Source organism: Nannospalax galili, unplaced genomic scaffold, assembly GCF_000622305.1.
Source record: "Nannospalax galili isolate Female #2095 unplaced genomic scaffold, S.galili_v1.0 scaffold1143, whole genome shotgun sequence".
Lineage (NCBI taxonomy): Eukaryota > Metazoa > Chordata > Mammalia > Rodentia > Spalacidae > Nannospalax > Nannospalax galili.
Genome location: NW_008350325.1, coordinates 160,041 through 187,961, shown reverse-complemented (window position 1 = coordinate 187,961; position 27,921 = coordinate 160,041). Strand labels below are relative to the sequence as shown.

General features: G+C 42.5%; 1 protein-coding gene across 5 annotated transcripts in view; it reads right to left on the bottom strand.

Moving 5' to 3' along the window:
• Nucleotides 1-27,921, bottom strand: part of Spats2 (spermatogenesis associated serine rich 2) — a 111,075-nt gene that overhangs the window by 17,567 nt on the left and 65,587 nt on the right. For all 5 annotated transcript variants that reach the window (XM_029570628.1, XM_029570629.1, XM_029570630.1 and 2 more), the window contains 2 exons: nucleotides 26,523-26,702; nucleotides 21,524-21,659 (listed from right to left, as the gene is read on the bottom strand). In XM_029570628.1, coding sequence (XP_029426488.1) covers nucleotides 21,524-21,659; nucleotides 26,523-26,702 — 316 coding nt within the window. The remainder of the gene's footprint in view (nucleotides 1-21,523; nucleotides 21,660-26,522; nucleotides 26,703-27,921) is intronic.

The window sequence follows — 27,921 nt, the reverse complement described above, 5'->3', positions numbered from 1 at the left end:
TCCAGGCCAGCTGGGGCTACAGGGAGACCCTGTCTCAAAAAGACCAAAAATAAATAAATACATAAAAGAAATCAGGTCAGACATGGTGGCACACACCTTTAGTCCCAGCACTCGGGAGGCAGAGGCAGGCAGATCTTTCTGAGTTCCAGGCCAGCTGAGTGAGGCTAGAGGGAGACTCTGTCTCAAAAAGAATAAAAATAAATCTCAAACTCATAAACAAATTAGTATCTCATTTATTTAGTGAAACATTCCACATTCAATAGTCAGTCTGAGGTCAGAGGGCTTCAGCTTCTGGGTTAAGCACAGGCTCTCACCTTGCAAATCCCTGTGGCAGTTCTCCAAGGCCACAGAGTGGATAAAGGTAAGGGCTTTTGCCGTATCTTGCCAAAGACTCACTGTAAAGTTTAATTCTATTAATGGTTTCACAACATGGTTGATCTAAGTAGTTGGAAAAGATTTTACTTCTTTCTTAATTTTAAAATCTTTTTCTGAAGTGATTTCAATCCGCTATCTTCCTATTTCTCTTAAAAGGTTCCAACACTACTTTGCAACTAGAACCTCTTCTTTCACAGGACAGCACAGCTATGTGGATGTTCTGCTAAAATTTTCACTTTGGAGAGCTGGGAAATTCAGTTGCGTTTCAAGAATGCAAATCTGAAAGCCAAAAAAACTTACTCATCTGTTCTCTAAAGTGCAAGAGAATGGCCAGTGAAATCTATAACATCTTGGCCCAAATCAAACTTCTTATACACATCTCGCATTGAGGTCTTCTGAGGATCGATACCCTCAAAAGTTCTAGGGTCTTTCTCATCAAAGTTGGCAACATACACTAGGAATTTTCTGAATCGACGTTTTTCAAACAGTCCCATTAAGCCTAAAAAATAAATGTTCAAAAAGCACACACTCACATTAGGATATTGAGGAAAATGAAGTATGAAAGGAGACTTAAACATGTATGCCATGAACTTGGGCTCCTGTGACATAAAATGAAATTTAATAAACCATGAAATCTGGACAGTATGGCATTCAGCGACAAAACACTTTAAAATAAACCCACACAACTAAAACAAGTCAGTCATAAAGTCTTCAACTTCATTATACAAGTAACTGTAACCAGTACTTATTTACATAGAGGTTAACTCAAGCACTCTCTCTCTTTTTCTTAATTTTATGTTACGAGTGTCTTGCCTGCATGTGTGCAATGTCCAGAGGCCAGAAGAGAGCATCAGATTCCTTAGACAAGGGGTTAGCCGCCACATAGGTACTGGGAACCTAACCTGGGTCCCCTGCAAGAGCAGCAGATACTCTATACTGCCGAGCGATCTCTCCAACACCAAATTCTATCTCTTATCAGGCACACAGCAAAGACGACTTAGAAAAAAATACCATGAAGACATCATTATCACCTCTGAAAACTCTGGTCTATACTCAACCAATTATCTCTAATTGTGAATGTTGTCCCCATTCTTCTGAATGCTAAGATATGCTATGTCATCTAATGGGCAAACATGCTTAAGATACCAAAGGGTAAACTGACCTTAACTAAATTTAGACACTGATTGCACTGTCAGTCACTTGTTAAAATGAAAACCTAAATAATCAGTGTGCTTTACACACTTCAAAAAAGGAGAGCTATATATGGTGCTGGAGAGATGGCTCAGCAGTTAAAACCACTTGCTGCTTTTATAGAAGATAGGGGTTCAGTTCCCAGCACCCACCATGGGGCCTCCACATATACATGCAAACATATATGCAAGCAAATACTCATAAATATACAGTAAAAATAAATATTTTGTCTTTTTGAAACAGTCTCCCTGTAGCCCCAGCTGGCCTGGAACTTTCTATGTAGACCAGGCTGGCCTGGAACTCACAGAGTTCCGCCTGCCTCCACCTCCCGAGTGCTGGGAATAAAGGCGTGTGCCACCATGCCCAGCTAACAAAGAATATTTTAAAGATTCTCAATGAAGAAAATGGAGCCCACGTCTCTTCTTTCTTACAGCAGACCAACTGCCAGAGATTCAGGAGTTTAGAACCAGTAGATGGCAGTAGCAAATCTTTGTTATGTTCTAACAAGTAATTGTGAAAATTATCTCCATATAAACACACACACACACACACACACACACATTTCTAATATTTTGGTTTACATCACCTGATAGCTTTACTTGCAATAAATGACTATAAGCAATTAGGAAAGGTGCCAAGGAGTAGGGTTTGTATGTCCAACACATGATCATTGTTGCACCAAGTTTGGTGGCACTATAGTCCTTAGGATACAGAACAATCAAAGCTGATTTCTGATAAGAATTTAGTAGTAAGGCTTAGTGTGGTGGCACATGCCTTTAATCCCAGTACTGGGGAGGCAGAGGCAGGCAGATCTCTGTGAGTTGGAGGCCAGCCTGGTCTATACAGTGAATTCCAGGGCAGTTGGGTCTAATAGGGAAACCCTGTCTCAAAAAACAAACAAATTTAGTAATAATCTGGAAACCATGGAATTAAAAGTTCTGATAGATTTTTTTTCTTCCTCAGTATTGCAGATCAAACCCAGGGCTTTATGCAGAACAAGACCTCTACCTTGCTGCATCCGTAGTCTCTACTGCCTTAGTCTCTGGCAGGATTCTTACAGAAAAAAACCTCCAGTGGGAAATTAGAACTTTTCCTAGAGTAAACAGTAATGGTTTTTAGGCATATCAAGCTTCCCCATATCTTTATAAGAGCCCAAAATCTTCAATGCATATGGAGATAGTAAATAACCCTAATATGCAATCTCTGGGTGCGAATAATATTCCATATGTGGTGGAAAAATAAATATTCCAACATGAAAAAAATGTCAACTTTCTTAAAGTATGGAATTCATTGCCATTTCTCTTTTCTAACACTGAACCTATATCCCCAGCTACTGTTTTTTTGAGACAAGGTCTTGTTATGTAGCCCAGGCTGGCCTTGAACTCATAATTCTGCTGCCTCAAACTCCCAAGTACTGGGATTACAGGTTATGTGTCATCAATCCCAGAGTGATTTCTCATTTATTTATTTAAAAAATTTAACTACACATTTGTGCGTGTGTGTGTGTGCGTGCGCATGCACCATGCACATGAGGAGGTCAGGGGACAACTCACAGGAGTCAGTTTTCCCCTTTCAGTGTATGGGTCCCAGAGATCACTCAGGTCATCAGACCTGGTGGCAAGCACCTTTAGTCACTGAGCCATCATACCAGCCCATCATTTCTTCTAATAAAAATTTCTACTCTTCTTCCTGGTTGTAAAAGCAATCACACACCCCCACATTCAATTCAATTCATTATGTAGTTATATTAGTACACAGTTAATATACAGTCTACAATGTGAGGAAAACACTTATGTATAGGGCAGAACCATTTCCTCAAGGAGAAAAAATCCTTTATAGAGAAGTGCCAGAAAACATCAGTTTGAACATTATGCATGATGTTAATAAACAGACTCATAACTAAATTTGGGTGGCAAATTAATCCAAAAGCATCAGACTGAAGAGCAAACAAAACTACTGTGAGGTAGGCATACTTTGCTAAAAAATGGTTCCCAGACCTTGGCACAAAGTTCTAAGAACTCTAGCAGCATTTGGAATCCCCAAAAGGCAAAACAAAAGCACTGAGACAGGAGCTTTCAGGCCTGAGACTGATGCTACCTCCCTTCCGTTGTCAAGTCACTTTAAGATGCAGATGCCATGCCCACCAGATGACAAATTCTTTGTCTTTGACAAACTTATAAAATATGTATTAAAAGGCTTTAGAAAATAAGCTTTTCGTATCTTACAATCTTTACTGTGAAAAGCAGACAGCTACTTGACACTCTCAGCAAGAAAATTAAGTTCCGTAGGACACAATGAGACCTTTTATACAGCAGTATGAGTTGGTACATTGTGATGACACTTTTTCCCTGTAAGAGTGAATGGTATTCATTTAAAAATCTGTTTCTTAATTCATTGGTGATCACAAAAACTTCACAGGGCAGTACACTGAAAGCACAGGAGCCCTCCCTTTATGAAGCTGTGTCAGCAGAGTGTGGCGGTGCAGAGGCAGAGGCAGGCAGATCTGCTGAGTTTGAGGCCACCCTGGTCTACATAGTGAGTTCCAGGCCACCCAGGGTTACATATTGAGACCTTGTCTCAATAAAAAGCTATTTTACATTGGCATGGAAAAGGCCCATAAAAAGTTGGTAAAGTGCTTGCCTTGCAACCATGAGAACCACGTGTTCTCAATCTTGGGAACACAAGTGAAAATGCTGGACGTGGTGATCCATGTTTGTAATCTCTGGGCTGGGAAGGGAGAGACCAATGAATGCGCAGGCTTATTTAAAAAATATTTTATTTATTATTATCACTACTACTACTACTACTATTATTTTGTCTTTTTGAGACGGGGCTCCGTGTAGCCCCAGCTGTTTTTCATTATTATTATTATTATTATTATTATTATTATTATTATTTTGTCTTTTTGAGACGGGGCTCTGTGTAGCCCCTGCTGTCCTAGAACTCACTGTGCAAGCCCAGGCTGGCCTTGAACTCACAGGGATCCATCTGCCTCTGCCTCTCAAGTGCTTGGATTAAAGTCGGGCACCGCCATGCCTGGCCTTATTTATTACTTTTTAGTTTATGTGTATGAGTATATTGCCTGCATGTTGTGCAGTGCCCATGGAGGTCAGAAGAGGGCATCAGATCCCCTGGAACTGGAGTTAAGGACAGTTGTTAGTTGCCATGTGGGTGCTGGGAACTGAACCCCAGTCCTCTGCAAGAGCAGCAAGTGCTCTTCACTGAGGAACCATCTCCCTAGGCCCTGCTTCAGGCTTGTTAGCCAGCCAGTCTAGCCTAAGTGGTGAGCTCCATGCTGAGTGACTCTGTCTCAAAAAGAGGTAGATGGTATTCCTGATGATACCTGAGGTTGCTGTCTGGCTTCCATGTACATGTACAAGCACCTGTACACATATGCATTCATACACACACATAAACACATTTAAAAAGCCCAATAAAATGTGAATACTTCTATTTCTTTTTGTTTGTCACGTTGACATCTGTTGACAACATCTATTGAAAGATCCTATGATGTTGGCTCAGCATTAAACAGCAATCTCTCAGGGACTGGAGAGCTAGCTCAGCGGTTAAGAGCTCTTGCAGAGGACACAGGTTCGATTCCCATTAACCACATGGTGACTAAAAACTGTCCGTAACTCCAGTTCCAGGGGAATCCAATGCCTTCTTCTGACCTCCACAGGCATTGCACGACACAGGTGCAGTTATATACATGCAGGCAACACACTCATAACACATAAAACAAAAATAATAAATAAAATATTTTAAACAGGAATTAACTGATGATGTTCGGATAGTTTAAAAAAAGAAAGCTTGATCAGCATTTGTAATTTCCTACCCATTAAAAATTTCACACCTCTTTAATATAAAAATTAATAAAAATAATAACTTATTAAAAGTACCTCACATAACTGGGTGTCCCATCACTTGGGAAGCAGAGGCAGGCAGATCTCTGTGAGGTGGAAGCCAGCCTGGTTTACATAGCAAGTTCTAGGCCAGCTGGGACTACAGAAAGACCCTATCTCTAAAAGACCCCCCAAAAAAGTATCTCATATAATGGATTTTTATTTATTTCTATTTTTATGGGTATGAGTGTGTGGGGACCTAAAGACCCCGCCTTGAAGAAGTCCAAGAGGAAGTTACTGGGGCACGGACTGACTTGCTTTGAAAGTCTGAAGAATACTTCCGCACTGCTGAGGAGTGCATGATCAGCGCATGACCATCCTTAAGATACACCCTCGGGGAGGAGGGGGGATTACTAGGTGCCTTTATAAGCTCTAACACCTGCAATAAATGAGTCTCTGCTTGACTCGACTCCCCATGGCACCTGAGTGTTCCTGGTACTGGGGGCGGTGTGGGCTGGCAAATGGCGTGCTTACTCATCCCCAATCATCACTGCCCAGGGGTCATAGGTTCGTACCCCTGGCAATTGGTGCCCAGCGTGGCACGCGAAGGAAGGTGAAAATAAGAAAAGAAAAAAGAAAAACGGATTGGGACCAATCGGGAAGTTTGGGGTAAGCAAGACCTGAAAAGATGGGTAATGCAACTCTTAAGTCTGAGGACCCAGTGCTTAAAAGTGCTAAGAGATATGCTTAAAAGCAGGGGATTGGATCTGTCAGATCCGGTAGCTCAAAAGGTTTGGGCGGAGGCAATTCATTTGGCTCCCTGGTTACTTGGGGCTAATGAGGATTTTACTGGGGATACATGGGAACATGTGGAACGTCTAGCTCGACAAAGGGCGGTTCAACTGGGGGTTGATCCACCACTGGAGTTCTACCCTATTATTTCGGCCTTAAAGGCATGATTTCGGCCCAAGAGCCCTAAGCCCTCGGCGCCACTTCCTGAGGAGCCTTCAGAAACTCCGGCATGGGAATCATTGGAAGAGTTTGAGGAAGAATGCAGAAATGCAACAGAAGTGAATCTAAAAGCGGCCAAAGTAACAAGCGGCACCTCGGGCATGCCCTGGCCAGCTTCAGAGCTTCCTGAAACCCATGAAAACTGTCCCTATTTCCAGGATCCTGGCCCGCTCAGGAGGCTTCTGTGAGGCCACAGGGGGAAGCGTATCCTATTAATGTAAACTCAGGAGGGGCGCACCCTGACCCCTGGTATTCCTGGGAGGCGAAGGATTTAAAGGAATTAAAAAAGGCGGTGGCTGAGGATGGCATGGGATCACCCTGGGTAGGTACTGTCCTCCAAGGCTTGGCTCATCAGCAGTGTACTACAAAGGATTGTCTGGACCTCACCAAAGCAGTCCTTCCTAGCCCTATATCTATTAAATGGTGTGCCCTCTTTAAGGAGGAATGCAGGATACAGGCTGAGAGGAATGCAAGTGCCAATCCACCGGTCCCCATTACTTTTGGGATGTTGACTGGTTCAAGTGACCATTATGCCACAGGGGAGCAACAGTCGGGCATTCCAGCCCCGTATACAGAACAGGTCAGGGTCATAGGATTAAATGCTGGGAGAAAATTGGACGAGGGGCCTACCAAATCCCCCTTGCAGGAATTAATCAAAAGCCTGGTGAACCCCTCTATGAGTTCATAGACAGAGTGGAGAAGAGCTTAAAATGAAAATTACCCCCAGGACCACTGAGGGAGCAACTCACTAAACTCCTGGTATGGGATGGAATGGCTGCTAATCACAAGATAGCCTGTGCTGGCCTTAAGGACAGGTCCATGGAACAATGGATAATTGTCTCCAAGGAGGTGGGAACCCAGAGGGGGCAAACCAAAGCCATGGCTGCTGTCTTACAGACGCAAACAGAGGCTCTGACCCATGCCCTAACCCAGGCATTTCATTCACTTAATCTGGGACAGCAGGTAACAATGAGGCCTAGAGGGATAGAAGGCCCATGTTTTGGCTGTGGCCAGACTGGCCATATTAAAAGAAATTGTCCTCAGTGAGAGAATTGGCCTAAGCCTGGAGGTGGGGTATCAAAAAGACCCCCCATCTACGCCCTGTCCCTGGTGCCGCAAAGGGTTCCATTGGCAGAAGGATTGTAAATCCAGATTTGATATTGAAGGAAAGCCTTTAAACTAAATGGGGGGCAGCCTCCAACTCCATTAACAAAAGGAGGACTTCCCCATGATCTGCTACATTTACAATGCCCTTGGGGAGGGATCGGGAGAGGAGAAAAACCTATGGTGAATTGGACAGTCCCTATTATCCCTGGTGTAAGGCCCAAGATGGATCTTGAAATAGATGGCAGGAGGTTTCACTGCCTAGTGGACACGGGGGCTGATAGGACCATTCTTAGAAAGGAGGAGGTCCCATCATGATGGCACCTAGTTTCTGGGCCCCAAATCCAAGGTGTGGGAGGATACACCCCATCAGAGGAGACTTGAGAATGGCTCACCTGGCAGGATGCAGATGGAGCTAGAGGTGCGACCCCTGGTGGCAGCAGGGTTATCCGCCAACATCATAGGACAAAATATTTTGGGGGTCGCACAGGCCTGCATAACCACTGATAGCAAGGCCTTTTATGATGACCTTTTGGACCTTGAAGAGTCTGATAGGCTTCCTGAGTCAGCAATTCAGGGCTTGTCTCGCCATATCAATTATAGGGGGGAACCCAAAGAAAGAGCATTGGGTTCACCCCCAATTCTAGGGGCCACTGCCCCTCAGGTTCCGGCTATCCGGTGGTCCCCTGGGGTGCCAGTATGGGTGGAGAAGTGGCCATTGCCTGAGATAAAGCTACAGGCTTTGAAGGAAATTGTGCAGGAACAATTACGGTTGGGCCACATCCGGCCTTCTGTAAGTCCATGGAACACACCTGTCTTTGTTATTAAGAAAGCCTCTGGCAAATGGAGAATGTTGCAAGACTTGTGTAAAGTCAATGCTAGAATGACCCTAGTGGGTACACCCTTAAGGGGGCTGACTTGGATCCCTGCTAGTCACTCAGATTTCTTTCTTATAGTTATAGACATTAAAGACTGTTTTTTTTTTCTATCCCTCTACAACCCCAGGATTGTGAAAAATTTGCTTTCTCTGTGCGTTCCACCAACTTCAAAACGCCTGATGAGAGGTATGAATGGACTGTTTTACCCCAAGGTATGGCCAATAGCCCAGCATTCTGCCAAAGCTATGTGAAGACCCTTTCAGAGCCTGCTCACTTGTTGCCACATGTCACTGTGTACATTTATATGGATGATATAATCTTGGGAGCTCCAAGCTCCCAACAATTAGAAGAGTTATATAAGGTTACTCAGACAGGTGGACACCATGTATCTGCTGATAAAATACAGACTATTACTCCCTTTAAAATTCTGGGAGCTACTCTTTGGAAGGAGTAAGTCCTTTAAAACCACAACTGGCTGTCAAGTCCACCGTAACCCTGACAGAGCTACAAAAATCATTAGGAGAAATTAATTGGCTACAAGCCTGGATGCCTATTCCCACTGAGACTTTAAGACCACTGTTTCAGTTGCTAGTAGGGAAACAGCCTTCAGAACTAATTCACCTGGCTCCTCCACACCTGCTTGGGGCTAATGTTTTTACTGAGGATACATAAAAATCATAAAAAGGGTTCAAAAAAAACAAAAGACAAATACAACAAAAATAAAACCAAAATCTGCCAAAATAACAAGTGACACCTCTGGCATACCCTGGCCAGCTTCAGAGCCTCTCGGGCAAAAGGGCGGGGCGGAGCGGAGCGCACGGAGTTGGCGGCGAAAGCCGCCCACCCCATCCGCTTTGAACTCACACATGAGTGGGTCAGGGGCCCTCGAAAAAGCTGGGCGGGGCAGTGCCCCCTGGCCGGCGACTGGCACGGGTCAGCGCTCACATGAAAGCCGGGCAGAACTGGTGCGTTGGCCGTGGGGCGCATTTGAAAACAACAACAACAACAAAAAAACGCCTTTGACAGGCACTGCAACCGGCTAAAAAGGCCCAAAAAAGGTGGCTCAGGGAGGGGCCCTGCCCCTTCCATTCCATGTTCCGCGGGTGGCTGGGTAACCACCCTGCCCCTGAGTGCTGCAGCCACTCTGGCAGCAGCACTCGCCAAATCCTTGGCCAAGGGAGTCCTTAGTAAAGCCTACAATGTTTTCACTGACTGGGACAGATGTAAAAAAATCAAAAAACAACTGAAATCAAGAAACTCATGGCCATTGCTTTCTGATGTATTCAGACTCCTATGCTCCTTAAAGAGAGGAAGCCCCTATTTTCTTACAGCATCTTAGGGGGCACCAAGGACTGCCTGGGTTTTTATCCCAAGGCAATGCAGAGGCAGACAGGGTGGCTTCCACCCAGGTCCTGTCAGCAGGACTAAATGAAGCTCAGGGGTTACATAACCTCACTCATGTAAATTGGCAGGAACTTCATGAGAGGTTTCCTCAAGTTCCCATCAAGGACCTAAAGAAGATTGTACATACCTGTAAGTCTTCTCAACACTTTCTGCATGTACCGCCTCTGCAACAGCCAGGGGTAAATCCCGGGGGACTCAAGCCCAATTCCTTGTTGCAGATGGATGTCACACACTATGCTCCTTTTGGAAAGCTTAAGGATATTTTTGTGTCCATTGACACATTCTCAGATGCATGTTGGGCTACCGCCCATACAGGAGAGAAGTCTAAACATTCTCAGTCTCATTTTCTCCTGTGCTTTGCTATGTTGGGATTTCCCCCAACGAATTAAAACTGATAATGGACCATGTTTTTGTGTAAAAATTTACAAGATTTCTTTTCACTTTGGGGAATTCAACACAGTACAAGAATTCCCCAAGGTCTTGTAGAACGCAACCATCAAAACCTAAAAATTCAATTACAAAAACCAAAAGGGGGAATAAGCCCCCACCAAGAGTTGGGTATAGCCTTATTCACTATTAATGTTCTTAATTTTCAAAAAAATCAAAAATCAAAAATCAGTTGCATTGGGGACAACAGGAGCAGAGACCTGAGGTATGGGTAAGATAGAAGGACCCCTTTATGGCGCAATGGAGAGGCCCAGACCCATTGCTAACCATGGGTCAAGGTTTTGACTGTGTCTCCCCTACAGGAGGTTCAAACCCCATATGGGTGCCTGCAAAAAACCTTAAGTGGGTAGGCCAGGATCTGACTGACTAGCATGACGGTCCATGGACAATAGTTCATGAAACAAAATTCCTCTCTTTATTTGTATCCATCTGAGGTGAAGGACCCAGTTCCTTGGCTTCATTGCCAGTCAGCCTCTTTGACAACTGGCTGATTGGCTAAAAGGTACATGGTCTCAGAAGTATTTCAACTTGTTCTATGCCATGACTTGCTTTGTTTCTCTTGATAATTCTTATCTTTAAGTGTCTTTACCAGATAATTCGGTGACAGAGGACCCTTGGAACTGCCACGGCCCACCTCCTCATGATTATGGACTCCCCCAGGACCCTCTCCGGTTGCCCACGCTTGGCTAACTGAGTTAGGCAGAGACTAAGACTGTCACGGGCTGGCATTACCCACACGGCTGCCCTTAATCATGACGCATTTTTAGCCAAAGACGGATAAGATGTCCCATGACAAGCACTCCTAAGACAGGACATGCACATGGCCAGGTGCATGATCCGATGACGGGCAAGGCTTGATCAGAGGTGACACAACCTAAGACAGACAAAAATGTATAAGATTAGAGGAAGGAGACAGCCATCTCTCCTCAGGGAGCCGCCTATGAGATCGGTAACCCGTGAAATAAAGTCAGTCCGGCCTTAAAATAAAAACAAAAAGAGGGAGATGTGGGGACCTAAAGGCCCCGCCTTGCAGAAGTCCGAGAGGAAGTTACTGGAGCGCAGCCTGACTTGCTTTGAAAGTATGAAGAATACTTCCGCACTGCTGAGGAGTGCATGATCTGCGCGTGACCATCCTTAAGATACACACTCAGGGGGGAGGGGGGATTTCTAGGTGCCTTTATAAGCTCTGTAACACCTACAATAAATGAGTCCCTGCTTGACTAGGCTCCCCATTGCGCCTGAGTGATCCCGGTACTGGGGGCGGCGTGGGCTGGCGAACCGCGTGCTTACTCATCCCCAATCATCACCGGCCGAGGGTCGCTGGTTTGAACCCCTGGCATGAGTGTTTTGCCTTTTATGTAAGTGCACTCATATCATGCAGTGCCTATGGAGGCCAGCAGAGGGTGTCAGATCCCATGGAATTGGAGTTATGGACTGCACTTGGCTACCATGTGGTTGCTGGGAACTGAACTGGGTCCTCTGCAAGAACAGCCAGGGCTCTTATCCACTGAACTATCCTTCTAGTTCCTCATGTAATTAATGGTTTTTATGGTTGTATAGAAGAATGTCCTGTTCTTGAGTCATTCATGTTAAGTAAAGCATTCAGGGATGATGTGTCATCATGTGTGCGTTTCCAAATGGTACCACCAACATGCACACACAGCAAAGTGGACCACTGTTTTATCCTTCAAAATTTTTCTGCGTATTTGAAAATTTTCATAATAAAAATCTGGAGAAAACTGTTTACCACAACAGAAACAGAAACCAGAGGAGTGGAAATCAGAAAGGTCAGGTATAAAATAATTGAAGAATGGTTTTGTTTCTTTTTTTTTGAAGCAGGGTCTCCCTGTAGCCCCTGCTGTCCTGCAACTCACTATGTAGACCAGGCTGTCCTTGAACTCTCAGAGATCCGCCTGCCTCTGCCTCCCAAGTGTTGGGATTAAAGGCGTGCGCCACCACACCCAGCTTTGTTTTTTGTTCTTTTTTTACAATTAAGAACAATAATTTATGCTGGGTGTGGTTACACTTGCTGGGGCTACAAGGTGACCCTGTTTCAAAAATACCAAACAAACAAACAAAACCCAGTAATTTACTGCAATTAACTTTCTAACAAACTTAACTGAAGTTTTCTGTTTCTGATCTAAACAGTGGTCCCACTATGTAATGGTGGCCAAGAGATTCAAAAGTACCTATGGCTGAAGTAATAGGTATTAGATGTCATAAATACAAGTAATGAGTCCTCCCAGAGAATGATGAAAGGTTCATTCAGGCTGTCAGACTTTCTGTGGCCTTGCTCACTCCAACACCTCAGGGCACTAAACAACTCTCAAGGCTTTCCTCAATGGGAGTAGGCCACAATAGCATCGGGCAGATGCTGTGAAACTACTAATGAAATTTGTTCAATATTGCTGGGACTCTGTCTGGAAAGGCTAGGTCTCATGAAGCCCCAGCCTTGCTATGTAGTGAATTTCTGTAACCTTTCTTTAATCATGAAATATGGTTTGGGATAACTGGTCACTGTTTACTAGGAAAACCACTGACAGCTGAATGGTCTACATTTCCTTCCCTCTCTATAAGGACTTCTTAGAGGGTTACACCTGCATAACTTTTTAAAAAGCTTTTGCATGATTTACTGGCTCAGAATAGCTGCTATTGCAGCATTACCATGGACACTGCCAAGATATATTTTTGCCTATCATTTTAATCAAGCAAACCCTTTGACTGAGATACTTAAGGTGAAGACACTGATTTTGATTCTACCCTTGCCCTTCAGTAGTTCCTTGGTACCAAAAAGTAATTATCACTTGTTTATGGTTATTTTATTTAAAAAATAGTGTTATAGTGAAAATACAATTCGGTAGCCAATTTATTTAACAGGATAATATGCTTAAGTGTTCTTAGAAGTATTTGTACTTAGCTTTATTTGCTCAAAACTTAAAACACATTTATTTTAATTCCATTTGCCAATCAAAGAAGAAACTGAGGCAAAGCCAATGTAAATACACTTTTTCCTTTAAAAAAAGATGTTATTCTTCTCATTTAAAGCAACCCCCCCCCAAAAAAAGAATTATCAGCAGTTTTAATCATCAGAGAATGATGTCACTTGTGTTTTACAGGACTTCCCAGCACTGACCTTACTCGAATACATTCATCTGCACTCAAAAAAAACCAAAAAGTAGCCAGATCATCACAACTGAAGCCAAGCCAAACGCAAAGAAGTAATTTATAAATCACATTGACCGTTATGAAATTTTTTTATATTTGTGTGTGTGTGTGTGTGTGTGTATGCCACCTGCATATAGGTGCCTGCAGAGGCCAAGAGGGAACTGGATCCCTGGAGCTGGAGTTACATTACAGGTGGTTGTGAATCACCTGACTTGGGTGCCAGGAACTGAACTCAGGTCCTCTGGAAGAGGAGGAAGTGCTCATAATAGCTAAGCTATCTCTTTGATTTTTTTTTAGACAGGGTTTTGCTATGTATCTCAGGCTGGCCTTGAATTCATGATATAGCACAGGCTGGCCTCAAACTTCCAGCAAGCTTTCTGTCTTAGCTTCCTGACTGCTGGGCTTATAGGCATATGCCACCATGCCCAGCAGATTCAACACCCTGACCTGGCTTTTAGAATTTAAACCTTAGGGACTAGAGAGATGCCTCAGTAGTTAGGAGAACTAGCTTACTCTTGCAGAGGACCTGGGTTTGGTTCCTAGCACCCACATGGGGCAGCTTACAGCTGCTTGTAACTCCAGTTCCAGGGGATTTAATGACCTCTTTTGGCCTCTGTGGGCACTGCATGCACATGGTGTGTGTACAGACAATTACGCATTCACAAAAATACATAAAAATAAAATTAAAAAGCAGAACTTTCTGTTCTTTTTCAATGATTAAGGACATGTGAATCCACAGTTGTGCACACCTACGACCCCAGTACAAGAGGCTGAGGCAGGAAGGTCATAAATTTGACGCCAGCGTGGGATAGAGACCAAGACTCTTTCTCAAAAAACAAAAAACAAACAAAAAAGAACAGTTCACTTCTAAACGACTTCTAGAGACCACATATGACTTGATATTTTATAAACTTCCAGGGAAAAAAGAATCAGTAGCAATCTGCATTACCAAGCAGTAAGTTAAGGAAAGATGGCTGGCATTAAGCCCATATGCTGAGTGACTACTTAGATTCTAATTCGAAACCATGATTTGTTTTGTGTAACTTTATGGAAGTGGCATCCATGCCTAAAGCTCCAGAAACAGGAGGAGAAATGTGTGGCCTAGGAAGGTACAGACTGCAGAACAAAGCAAACTTGTTAAGACACAGAGAATGTAAGAACAGGTTTGTGGGCATTAATATAAGGAATGACTGCTGGCTTTATAAAAAATAGAAAATTATACCGGGCATGGTGGCGCATGCCTTTTATACCAGGACTCCGGAGGCAGAGGCAGGCGGATCTCTGTGAGTTCAAGGCCAGCTTGGTCTATATAATGAGTTCCAGGACAGCTGGAGCTACAGGGAGACCTTGTCTCAAAAATACCAAAAATAATAAAAAATAAATATAAAATAAGGGGCTGGAGAGATGGCTCAGCGGTTATGTCACTGGTTGTTCTTGCAGAAGACCCAGGTTCAAATCCTAGCACCCACATGGCAGCTAACAACTGTCCTAACTCCAGTTCCAGAGGATCCTTCAGCCTCTTCTGTCCTCCATGGGCACTGCAAGACACGGGTGTACTTACCTACATGCAGGCAATACACGCATACACATAAAATAAATAAATAAAAATAAGTAAATAAAAAATATTTTTGGAAAAAATTGAAAATTATGTGTTGAAGTAGGAGAATTATATGACTTTTTTGGGGACAGGTCTCCCTATAGCCCCAGCTGGCTTGGAACTTGCTATGCAGACCAGGCTGGCCTCCATCTCACAGAGATCCACCTGCCTCTGCCTGCCAAGAGCTGGGATTATTATTATTATTATTATTATTATTATTATTTAGTGTGTATGTGTCTGGGTGTGTGCCATGGCACATGTGTGGAGGTTAGACAACAACTTGTGGGGGTTGGTTCTCTCCTTACACCATTTGGGTCCCAGGGTTACCCAACTAAACAATCTCACCATTCCGTAATGTAATATTTAAAAAAAGAAAAACAAAATGTAGATTCTTCCACCGACTGCTCTCATTCTGCTCACTCTGCCATTATTTCTCACTTCTTTCAACTCCTGCCCATCCTCTAGCTCAGTTCAGCCTTCTCAATGTTTTTGTGTTTCTCTCTTAAATACCATCTCTACCTTTCTACCAAGGGAGAATTCCAAGGTTTTCTTTCCCTTTAGTTCTTGATGATGATTCATTCCTCCTACTTTACTTTGCTCCTTTTAAAAATATTTATTACTTTTATGTGTACAAGTGTATTACCTGCATGTATGTAAGTGTACCCATGTCATACAATGTCCATGGAGGTCAGAAGAGGGCATTGGATCCCCGGGAACTGGAGTTAAGGACAGTTGCTAGCCATCATATGGGAGCTAGGAACCCAACCTGGGTCCTCTGCAAGAGCAGCCAGTGCTCTTAAACACTGAGCCATCTCTCCGGCCCCACTACTTTGCTCTTAATAATTAATTTAGTTTGAAATGGGGTCAGGCTGGTTTAGTTTTGAATCCCAGGCTGAAATTATCCTCCCACCTCACGCTTTGAACGCTGGGACTACAGGAACATGCCCTCATTCGCAGTCCCTTAATCTTAACACCTCTCCCACTACTGAGCTATGACCCGGAGAATACCTGAACCACAACACACTTCAAGTTGTGACTCAACAAGAGCGACTTAAGACTTTCTGACTTACAAATAAAAAGAACATCAAATATTTTCATAAGGTATTTCCCCCCATACATGTGTTTGTTTTATTTATCTATTCTGTGTGTGTGTGTGTGTCTGTGTGTGTGTGTGTCTGTGTGTGTGTGTGTGTGTGCATGAGTAGACAGCTTGTGAGAGTCGGTTCTCTTCTTGCACCATGTGGGACCCAGGGCAGAATTCAGGTTGATGGCAAGTACCTTTACCTACTGAACCATCTTGCCTGCCCTTCAGTTTTATTTTACTTAACTCTGAAGGAAAAAAAAAAACAAACTGTCATAGACTAAATCAAAATCTGGTCCTCCTCATTCCAACCCTGTGATAATGACTAAGTTCTCCCACTGAACACTGGTTTCTGTTTCACAGCCTTTGAGGAGGAAATAACGTATGTGTCATGTACCAAATGTTTCTGTCGTTCTAAAGCTTTAATGTAGGAAATAAGCCATCAAGAATGTATGAGATGAAAACCACAGGTTACAGGGTCAGAATACACAGATTCAAATATTGGACCAGCATCTTGTGACATATTAGGCAATGACATAACTAAAGACGCAAGTCCTTTTCTATTATAATAGAATTTTAAAAATATCTACTTTGTAGGAAAGAAATCGGGATAACTATCAGATAATACATGTAACCATTTTTAGTAAACTATTCATATTTTCACAGATGTTAAAGAGATCTTTTTTATGTTTGTTTGGTTTAAACTTCCTTTTTATTTAAAAGGGAAGCTGGGAGCTGCAGAGATGGCTCAGCGGTTAAAAACACTGACTGTTCTTGCAGAAGACCAAAGTTTGAATCCCAGCACTCACATGGCAGCTAACAACTCTCTGTAACTCCAGTCTCAGGGGATCTGACAGCCTCTTCTGTCCTCTGTGGGCATTGCATGACACAGATGCACTTACCTACATGCAGGCAATACACTCATAAAATAAAAATAATAAATAAATAAAGTTTTTAAAAGCTGAAGCTGGGTGTGGTGGCACACGCCTTTAATCCCAGCGCTCGGGAGGCAGCGGTAGGCAGATCTCTGTGAGTTCGAGGCCAGTTTGGTCTATATGCGGAGTTCTAGGCCTGCTGGGGCTACCAGGAGACTCTATCTCAAAAAGACAAAAAAAAAGGAGAGGCTCGAGAGATGTCTCAATGGTTACAAGTATTTGTTGCTCCTGCAGAGTGCCTGGGTTTGATTCCCAGCACCCATATGGTGGCTTATAACCATGTGTAAACTCCAATTTCAGGGTATATGATATCCCTTTAGGGCCTTCTCAGGGACCAGGCACATATGTGGTACACATACATACATGTAGGTAAACACATAAAATATTTATAAGTTAGTAATTTTAAAAAAGTGGAGCTGAGCATGCATTCTGGTGGCTTTTTAAAAAATATATTTATTATTTTTATTTTATGTGTATGAGTGTATTGCCTGCATGTATGTGAGTGCACCTGTGTCGTGCAATGCCCGTGGAGGTCAGAAGAGGGTTTCGGATTCCCCTGGAACTGGAGTTAAGGATGGTTCGTAGTCACCATGTGGGTGCTGGGAATCGAACCTGGGTCCTCTATAACAGCAGTCAGTGCTCTTAACTGCTGAGTCATCTCTCTAGCCCCTCTGGTGGCTTTTAAACCCACTATCTGCCAACGTTTTTATACATTCCAGTTTTACTTTCTATTTTACCCCTGCTTCCTTAACAGCCTTAAACTTAAGTCAAATAACTACCCCCACAATGCAAACTTTATAAATTAACCAGAAAAGTAAACTTGGGTCTACAGACGATTATTATTGTCACCAGTAAGAGCAGATTTTAAGGTGTGGATATTGGAAGTTCTGATTGTACTTTCCCTCAGGTGTGGGTCAGCTTTTACTTATTACCAAAGTGACCTTCCATGGTGACCTGATGGGAGGGGACAATGCTATTGTTGTACTGTTAGAACCATCTGCTTTTCTTTGATACTATAAGGAACACAAAAAATGGCTTTCTAATTGACATTAACTCCAAGCTGTTAGGTGCCAAATGGAGTTAGCTCACCTGTCAATTATGTCTTGAAGTAACAACTACAACGAACACTGAAAGAAGGTAGTTTTTAAAACCCAATCAGCAGAGAGAAGGGCTTTCCACTAGCAGGAAAGGGCAGGTAACCTCATTCCTTAAGTTAAATTGACCAGATTGTTATGCCTGCTAATCAATACTAAACACAGAGTTCCCTGGCAGGAAATCATTTCATCTGTCATTTACTGAAGGAGGTTCTTCCTGGCTAGGTTCCAAGTCAGCAGGAACTCACAAATCTCTCTCACAGAAGTGTGTTTCCTGGTTCAGGATGGTGAATAGGTCCTGTGGCTATAGGTCCTGTGAGTAAGCAGAAGCTGGACACACTTTTAGAGACCAGAGACCTATCAAAGGAAAGCTGTGATACTCTATACTTAGCTCTTTATTTTCCAAATATACCAATACCAATAATATGATGAGACTCCAATATAAGGCCAGGTGTTGTGGCACATGCCTTTAATCCTCCCAGTCAAGAGGCAGAGGCAGATGGATTGCCAGTTCAAGGCCAGTCTGGTCTACACAGTGAGTTCCAGGCCAGCCATGGCTATATGGTGAGACCCTATCTCAAAAAAAAAAAGGGTGACAGATGTTCAAAAAAAGGATACACCAGGTTACATAGCAAATTTTGCAGAAGTCAGAGCTTAGAGAGTTTTGGAAACTGGTTGGATTTAAATAAATACAAAGGCATAGAAGAATGTATCAAGCCAGGAGAGTAGCACTAATTAGTATATGAAAGAGGAACTCTAAGTTTGGAGACAATGGGTAAATCTGTAGGAGCAAAAATGTGTGTCAGGAAAGAAGACATGACAGTGTGCTCTTGCTATAAACCTGAAAGGCAAAAATCAGCTCATGACAAGGCATGAGCAGACAATTAGAGGAATTATGTATCTTAAACAGTAGTTTTTAGAGTGGGGCAGGTGGCACATGCTGTACATTCAGCACTTAGGAGGCTGAGGCATGAGGACCACTACAGCTCTTAAGTCAGCCTTGACAACAGAAAGGCACAACCCTAAATCCCCAAATCAGTCAACTGCTTGTCTTCCCGATATTTTTAAAAATATAAATTACATTTATTTATTTGTGTGTGTGCATGTGCACTCATGGAGGTCAGAGAACTTGTGGTGGTTGATTCTCTCCTTTCACCATGTGGGTCCTGGGGACCAAACTCAGGTACTCAGACTTGGTGGCAAGCCGCCTGACCTGCTGAACCATTTCATCAGCCCACTGTCTCTTCCTGACATTTTGATAATTTAGTCCTAAACCGTTTTTTTTAAATCCCTTATTAAATACAATTCCCTAGAAAAAAAAGAGCTATGGTTTAAATGTATAATACCTTAATACCTAATGGTTAAATCAGCTTTGATGTTCCAGGAAATATTAGCATATATTTTTCCCCAAAAAGGATTCAATAATCAAATACATTTGAGAAAAAGCATAGTATATGCTTCCTCTTCTAATTTGTAATATATATTAGCATTCAAAAAGCACTGAGAAATACAGTATTAAACTTTTAAAAAAGTCTTTTAGGGTGTGTGTGCTGAGCAGATGGCTCAGTGGGTAAGAGTGCTTGCTTTGCAACATGTAGATTTGAGTTCAAATTCCCGGCGCCTGTGTAAGAAGCTAGGAATGGCTGCATGTGCCTGTAACCCCAGCATTGCAGGAAGGAGAGAGGTGGACCCTGATTTGAGAGCTCACTGGCCAGCCAGCCTCAAAGAAACAGGGAACTTCCATTCCAGTACAGCAAGAGTTCTCAGGGAAATAATGCAGTTAAAGAGGAAAATATTCAACAGCTTGCTCTGACCTCCACATGCATGCTCACGGGCCCACACACTCACATGCATATACCACACTCCTACACATGCACGCACACACGCACACAGTTTCAGAACTTGGGAGATAAGTCAGTGGATAAAGTGTTTGCCTTCCAAGAGTGAATACCTGAGCTTGAATCCCCAGAACCCTCATAAAGCCAGGCACGGCAGCACACGTCTGTAATCCCAGTGTTCCTATGGAGAAGAGATAGAAAAATCCCAGGAAGCTCATGGGCTAGCCAGCCTGGAGTACACAGGGGTGAACAGGAGACCCCATCGGTGGAAGGTGAATACCAAACACCAGAGGTTGTCCTCTGAGCTCCATACATGCATCATGGCACATACACACACTCAACACACAAATGTGCATACCCCCTCCATGTGCCCACATCATACACAAGTATTTCAAACCTTTTTACTACAGCTGGTTTTCCCCCACAAAATACATATTAATGTGTTTTAAAAAACAAGCTCAGAATACAACTTGAAAAACACAAGATCAGCTGGGCATGGTGGTACATGCCTTTAATGCCAGCACTTGTGGGGCAAAGGCAGGTGGATCTCTGTGAGTTCAAGGCCAGCCTGGTCTACACAGTGAGTTCCAGGACAGCTGGGGCTACAGGGAGACCCTGTCTCAAAAAGACAAAAAAAAAAAAAGAAAAACACGAGATCAAAGGCAAATCAATGATTAATGTTAGGGCAATAAGGCACAGAAAAGATTATTGGGGTGAGGTAGATTTTAAAAAGATCAAAGGATCACTCTTGAGGCAGAGGCAAGTGGATCTCTGTGAGATCGAGGCCAGCCTGGTCTACAGGTGAGTTCCGAGCCAGTTGGGGCTACAGGGAGAGACCCTGCCCCAAAAAACCAAAAGGAAGAAAAAAAAAGAAAGGAGGTAAGAAAACACATCTTTTTCTTTTTTTGAGACAGGGTCTCCCTGTAGCCCCAGCTGTCCTGGAACTCACTCTGTAGACCAGGCTGGCCTTGAACTCACAGAGACCCGCCTGCCTCTGCCTCCCGAGTGCTGGGACTACAGGCGTGTGCCACCATGCCCGGCTAAAAACACATCTTTTCTGCTTTGCTTTTTTTCCGTTTGGTTGTTTGGTTTTGGTTTTAAAAATAAGATCTCATTTTCATCCCAAGCTGGTCTTAGAACTGCCTCAGCCTCGAAAGTGCTGATTGTTAGAGAGAGCCAACATACCCCAGCTGTCTACTTTAGTTTTGTTCTAACAGTAGATCATTTGTCATACTGTATGCTGTTGATTTAGCAACAGTATAACAAATACTAACAGTATAACAGGCCCTAAAGTAAGAGTTATGAGCTATTCTTTAATTATTTGTCCTTTTCCAAAAAATGTTAACCTTAGGCCCATTTCTAGAGCACTGAAAGTTCTCTGTTCCAATCATTCCCTCATGACCAAAACAAATGGACTGTAGCAGAAAACTGAACATACCACAGGGTTTTAAGTTTCTTCCCACTATGAAGTTAGAAGGGAATTAAAGAAACTAGTGAATGGATGACCATATTTGTAATGATCATTTTGTGCTAATGATAAATCAAATATAATCTAACTTACCAGCTTTGCAATTCGGCAAAAGCTTGTTTCATTTTCTTAATGGAAGCATCCATCTCTTCTCTAACTACAACTCGGTATCGTGCAAGAGATACAGTGCAGCGCTGCAGATCTTTTACAGATTTTTCAATGTTAGAACCTTGGAGAAAAAACAACAAACCAAAGATTATTTTTTAAAAAAGAACACTATGTGCCAAGCATGGTGGTGCAAACCTTTAGTCCCAGCACTTGGGAGGCAGAGGCAGGTGGATCTCTGTGAGATGGAGGCCAGCCTGCTCTACATAGCAAGCTCCAGGTCAGCTGGGGCTACAGGGAAACCCTGTCTCAAGAAAGAAAAACAAAGGGGCTGGAGAGATGGTTCAGTGGTTAAGAGCATTGGCTGCTCTTGCAGAGGGTTCAAATCCCAGCACCCACATGGTGGCTAACAACCACTGTCCATAACTCTAGTTCCAGGAGATCCAACACCCTCTTCTGACCTCCTCAGGCACTGCACAACACAGGTGCACTTACACACATGCAGGTGTAACACTCATACACATAAAAAAAATATATATATATATTAAAAAAAAACAAGTATTCTAGTCAAGATAAAGTAATGACAATTGGATTTATCCTTCCATCTTGAATAATTAGCAAACAAATACAGACAAAATATATGAAATATGGTTTAAAACAATAGACAGTAGGCAGCATTTCCCCCCTGGAAAAGCAGAACCAAATGAAGTGGCCTATGACTGCCCCAACTTACTGACTTGACAGTTTCTAGATTGCAATAAAGGGAGAAGAAATCCTAAATTCAGCCCAACAGTCCCCTGAACCGAAGAAACATTTTGAACTGAGAATTTCAGGAGGCTAAGGTGGTTAGAATTCTCAGGATGGAACATAGAGAAATCTACACAAAGACAAAATAGCTACATACAGATCCCTAGAAGACTGAGCATTAATCAGTGTATGGGTATGAGGAAATTACCAACTTAGCAAAGGACCAGACAGGCAATGGTTAGGCTTCACCCAGGCCAGAAACAGTTTGTGTTTACACCAGCAGGAGTAGAAAAACCTCACCACGCATACGGGCCACTGAGAAGGTTACTGCCCCAACAATAAAGAAAAGTAACCTCTAGTTTCAAGGTTGCTCACATCTAGTCCAACAAAGGTCAAAAGCAAGCTTCAAATGGTTTCCACATAATTAAGTCCCAGCTTAAGTAATCAAGTAATCCACAAAAAAAATTCACAATATCTGGCTTCAAATAAAAAAGAATCATCAGGCATATTTTAAAAGAGAAAATATATTTAAAAAGAGAAACAAAGCAGAAAAATATGATTGATGAAGAGAAAAATCAATGAACAGAGATACAGCAGTGACACACAATAAAATTAAGTACAAAAGGACATTAAATGTTGGGCATGGTGGTGCATGACTTTAATCCCAGTTCCCAGTACTTGGGAGGCAGAGGCAGGCAGATCTCTGTGAGTTCCAGGCCAGCCTGGTCTACATAGTGAGCTCTATGAGACCCTAAGTCTCAAAAAGAGAAAAAAAAAAAAAGAGAAAGAGGCCATTAAAAGTTGGGGATAAGATCATCCCCAGTACCACAAAAAGTGTGGTAGAGGGTGATATCAAACAACTATTTAACAAGACAATCACAGGGGGCTGGAGAGATGATTCAGTGGTTAAGAGCACTGGTTGCTCTTGCAGAGGACTGAGGTTTGGTTCCTAGCACCCACATGACAGCTAACAACTGACTGTAATTCCAGTTTCAGGGGATCTGATGCCCTCTTCTGATCTCCTGGGCATTGCATACACATGGTGTACTTACATACATGCAGGCAGTACACTCATACACATAAAAATAAGGGGCTAGAGAGATGGCTCAGCAGTTTAGAGCACTGGCTGCTCTTGCAGAGGACCCTGGTTTGATTCCCAGCACCCACATGGTGGCTAACAATTGTCCTTAACTCCAGTTCCAGGGGAATTCAGCATCTTCTTGTGACCTCCGCAAGCACTGTACATGGGTGCACTTACACGCATGCAAGCAATATACTCATACACAATTAAAAATTAAAAATAATAAGTTTTTAAAAATAAAAAATAAAATTTAAAAAAATTTTAGTGTATTTGTATCATGCAATGGCTGGTGGAGGTAAGAAGAGGGTGCTGGATTCCCCTGGATCTGGAGTTACAGATGGTTTTGAGCCACCACGTGGGTGCTGGGAATCGAATCCAGATCCACTGTGAGAGCAGCTAGTGCTCTTAACTGCTGAGCCATTTTTCCAGCCCCCAGAATAAATTTTTAAAAAGACAACTACAGATATGATACATTTTAAGAAGAGACATGAAGATACTTTAAAATACATCAAGTGAACTTTCAGACATGAAAGTAACAGCAGACTAAATTGTTTAAAAAATTAATGAATTTGAAGGTAGCAACTTTAGAAGCTAAGATGAAATTAAAAAACAAAAACAAAAACAGTGAAACTTCCTTAACAACATAGTGTGATGCACACAGAAGGCCACAACTGTCCAAGTTTTAAATAAGAGACTGCAGAGTGTGTGTCCCTGGATAGGACTCCTATATTAAACCTCTCCCACCCATGGCTCAGGGACCACTGCAGAAGAGGGGGCAGAAAGACTGTAGGAGCCAGGGCTGCTCATGAACATAGGGAAGCAGAGGCTTTCAGGTCACTGGAAGCTTGCACATGTGAACTTGTGGCAATGGTAGCACTGAGCATGGGGCCCATGCCAACTCAATTAGACAAGGCCCCAGAGTGGAGCTAGGGAAATGGGTGGTGGACCAGCCCTAGTTTGGGAACTACTGGAGACTGATTACTATTGGATGAGGGAGAACTCTAGATGGACTGACTAGACTTCAAAGGATGAATTTGCATCAAAGGACATTTGGGTATAAATACTTGACTTGATAGGACTTAACACGTGTGGTGGAATACATGAGGTTGGGGTAGGGAGTAGGGGGGGACATGCATGGGGGACGGGGTCTAAATTTGATTAAGAACTGTTGTATAAAATGTACAAAAGCTCAATGAAAAATTTAAAAAATGAAAGAAAACTATTTGATTCAGTATCAGATTTTTAAAACTCTCTAAATGACAGGCTCTAGTAGAATAATTCGCCATGTGGACTTTTATGAAATTAAAAAGTTCTTATTTTAAAGTGCAATTTGAAGCAATACATGTGGAGAAGTCACCATCATAGAAAAAGATGAAGTATATTTATCAACCCAATATATTTTAAGTAGTTTCTTTTTTTTTTTGGTGTTTTTGAGACAGGGTCTCCCTATAGCCCAAACTAGTCCTGGAACTCACTATGTAGACCAGGCTAGCCTTGACCTCCCAGAGATCCGCCTGCCTCTGCCTCCCCAAGTGCTGGGATTAAAGGCGTGTGCCACCACACCCGGCTACATTTTAAATTCTTAAATTAATTCATCAACTTTTTGGTAGAATCTTGGTGTCCTGCCCAGGCTAACTACAAACTCCTCACCCCAAGTGATCCTCCTGCCTCAGCCTCCTAAGCAGCTGGGACTACAGCTAGTGACTGCACCCAGTCTAACTTTTAAATTTTTAAATACTTCCTCATTCCAGTTTGATTTATTTTGGAACCTACCAAGAAGCTTTTAAGCCCTGGGTCTGAATATCTCCTATTTTTGCTTAACTGGATATTCTTGGACTTCCTGTTCTGTAGCAAGCTGAGGGCTATTATTAAGATGAAAAAGAGCTAATTAAAATATAGCTTGTAGGCTGGCAAGATGACTCAGAGGGTAAAAGTACTTGCCCACAAGCCTGACAACCTGAGTTTGATTCCCAGAGCCCGCTGTGAAAAGAGAGAACTGACTCCCAAAGGTTTTCTTCAGACCTCTACATGTGTGCATGGCAGGTGGTAAACACAAACACACACACACACACACACACACACACACACACACACACGCACACACACATACACACACACAAATAAAAAAGATAAATTTTTAAATGTAGGCCATGTGGAATAACTCAATAAATAGCTATAGGCTACAAGTGTCTTTACATTTCAATTTCATTTGTTCACTTGAGTAGATAATCATACTTAGATATATAAGATACAGAGGGGTTATTATTTATCATTGGTTGTTCATTTAAATGATAATTATAACTTATATAAAAGAGTTACTAGCTGGGTGTGGTAGTACATCCCTTTAGTCCCAGCACTTGGGAGGCAGAGACAGGAGGATCTTTGTGAGTTCGAAGCCAGCCTGGTCTACATAGTGAGTTCCAGGCCAGCTGGGGCTACAGGGAGACCCTGTCTCAAAAAAGATTTAAAAAAAAGTTACCACCAGTCGATGCTAAATATTTTGCTTGTTTTGTTTTCTGTTGAGACAAGATGCACTACTACAGCCCAGGTTGGCCTACAAGTTAAATCATCCCTTCCTCAGGCTCCTGCATGTTGTAGGCATGCACTAAGCATTGTAATTCCTGGCCAAAATAGTTATAATAGTTCTAAAAGAAAAGCAAGAGTTACCACCAGTCAGTGCTAAGCATCTAAGAGGAAATGACCTTGCTAAAAGCTACTTTGTCAGCCATCAGTAGAAGCCTAAAGCTGGAAGGGGCAGTGGAAGCCTTTCTTTGAAATGTCATATCAGAGATGGAGGAGATTTCTACCTGTTCAGTCAACCAGGAGACAAAAATGAAGGAAATCGTGTAAGAAGTTGCAGTAAAGCAAAGAAAGGAAACAAGTTAATGTTAGCTAAGTTATCCTGGCAGTAGAATTTAGTGATAACTCACAACAAACGTTCCTGTGACTGTCTCGAGACTGTATAGTACTTGATCTTCTCTCAGACGCCCGACTGTACACAGAAGACAGGCTCAGGAATTAAAGCATGTAAAAAGAAAAAAATTACCTAATGGCCTTCTGAAACTTTACCTATGGGAATAAAGAGGCAATTTACCCTTTTCAATTAGAACAGACTTGTTTTGTTTGTTTTTCTTTCTCCCAAGTAAGGCTTTGATTTACCTAGCTTTTTATTGGTGGAGGAAAGTGGAACGTTCTCCATTCCCAGATTTGAAACCTGTGGTCCTGTGGTGGCTCTTGAGAGAGATCTGGTAGCATTCCTGGATTGCTGAATGTTATGAATAGAGTATGTAGTCAAAGACTTGGGCTCCAAGTCAGACATGCCATTCTCCAGCACAGATCCTGTTTAAGAAAGAGAACAGTGTTTTAGAGCACAACATGGAGGTTTGCTGGGTGAACAGTCTTCAGTACATAAACAGGCAAAAGTATTTTAGATAAGGCCATGACTATTAAAAAGATTGCTAGCTTCCATAAGACATAATGAAGAAAAGTTTAAAAGAACTTGAAAACTGTAAAGCATTTTTAAAAAAACAGGTAGCATTAGAAAATGAGAAAAGGGGCTGGAGAGATGGCTCAGAGGTTAAGAGCACTTGCTGCTCTTCTAGAGGACGTGGGTTCAGTTCCTAGCATCAATAAGGTGGTTAACACCCATCCTTAATTCCAGTTCTAGGGGATTCAAAGCCTTGTTCTGGCCACACCAGGCACACACATGGTACACTTACACACATGCTGGTAAAACATACATTAAAAATTTAGAAAATAAATAAAACCTTTAGAAAAGAAAGAAAAATGCCAGCACAATAAAATAAAATGGAAGCCATTAGTACCTTTGCTTTGATTCATCAACGGTCAAGTAAAACTTTTTTTCTCTGTATTTTTTTTAATTTAAATTTTCTTTTCTTTTTTTTTTTTTGGTCTTTTTGAGACAGGGTCTCCCTGTAGTCCCAGCTGTCCTGGAACTCACTATGTAGACCAGGCTGGCCTTGAACTCCCAGAGATCCACCTGCCTCTGCCTCCCAAGTGCTGAGATTAAATTAAAGGCGTGTGCCACCATGCTGGGCAATTTTTTAAAATATTTACAAAAACTTTATTGAGAATTTCATACATGCATATAAGGTACTTTGATCAAATCTATGCCCATTCCCTCCCCTCCAACATTCCACCCTCTGAAAAGGTAACCCTAAAATCTTTTAAGGATTACATACAAGCTCCCAAATAACTTTGGCATTTTTTGCCTTTGGAACAGAGTATGTTGCTAACAAGCCCAAGGACATTTTGACTTTTTTATTTTTGGTCTTTTTGAGACAGGGTCTCTCTGTAGCCCCAGTTGTCCTGGAACTCACCATGTAGACCAGGCCGGCCTTGAAGTCACAGAGATCTGCCTGCCTCTGCCTTCCAAGTGCTGGGATTAAAGGCGTGCGCCACCACACCCGGCAGGACATTTTGACTTTTAGCCAGGAAACTGGCTACAGTTCTTTGGGGTCTTTTTACCCTAACTGCCTAGCCAATTCCTACCTCCTATTCTTATCACACCATCCTCTGAAGGGATTACACAAATTGT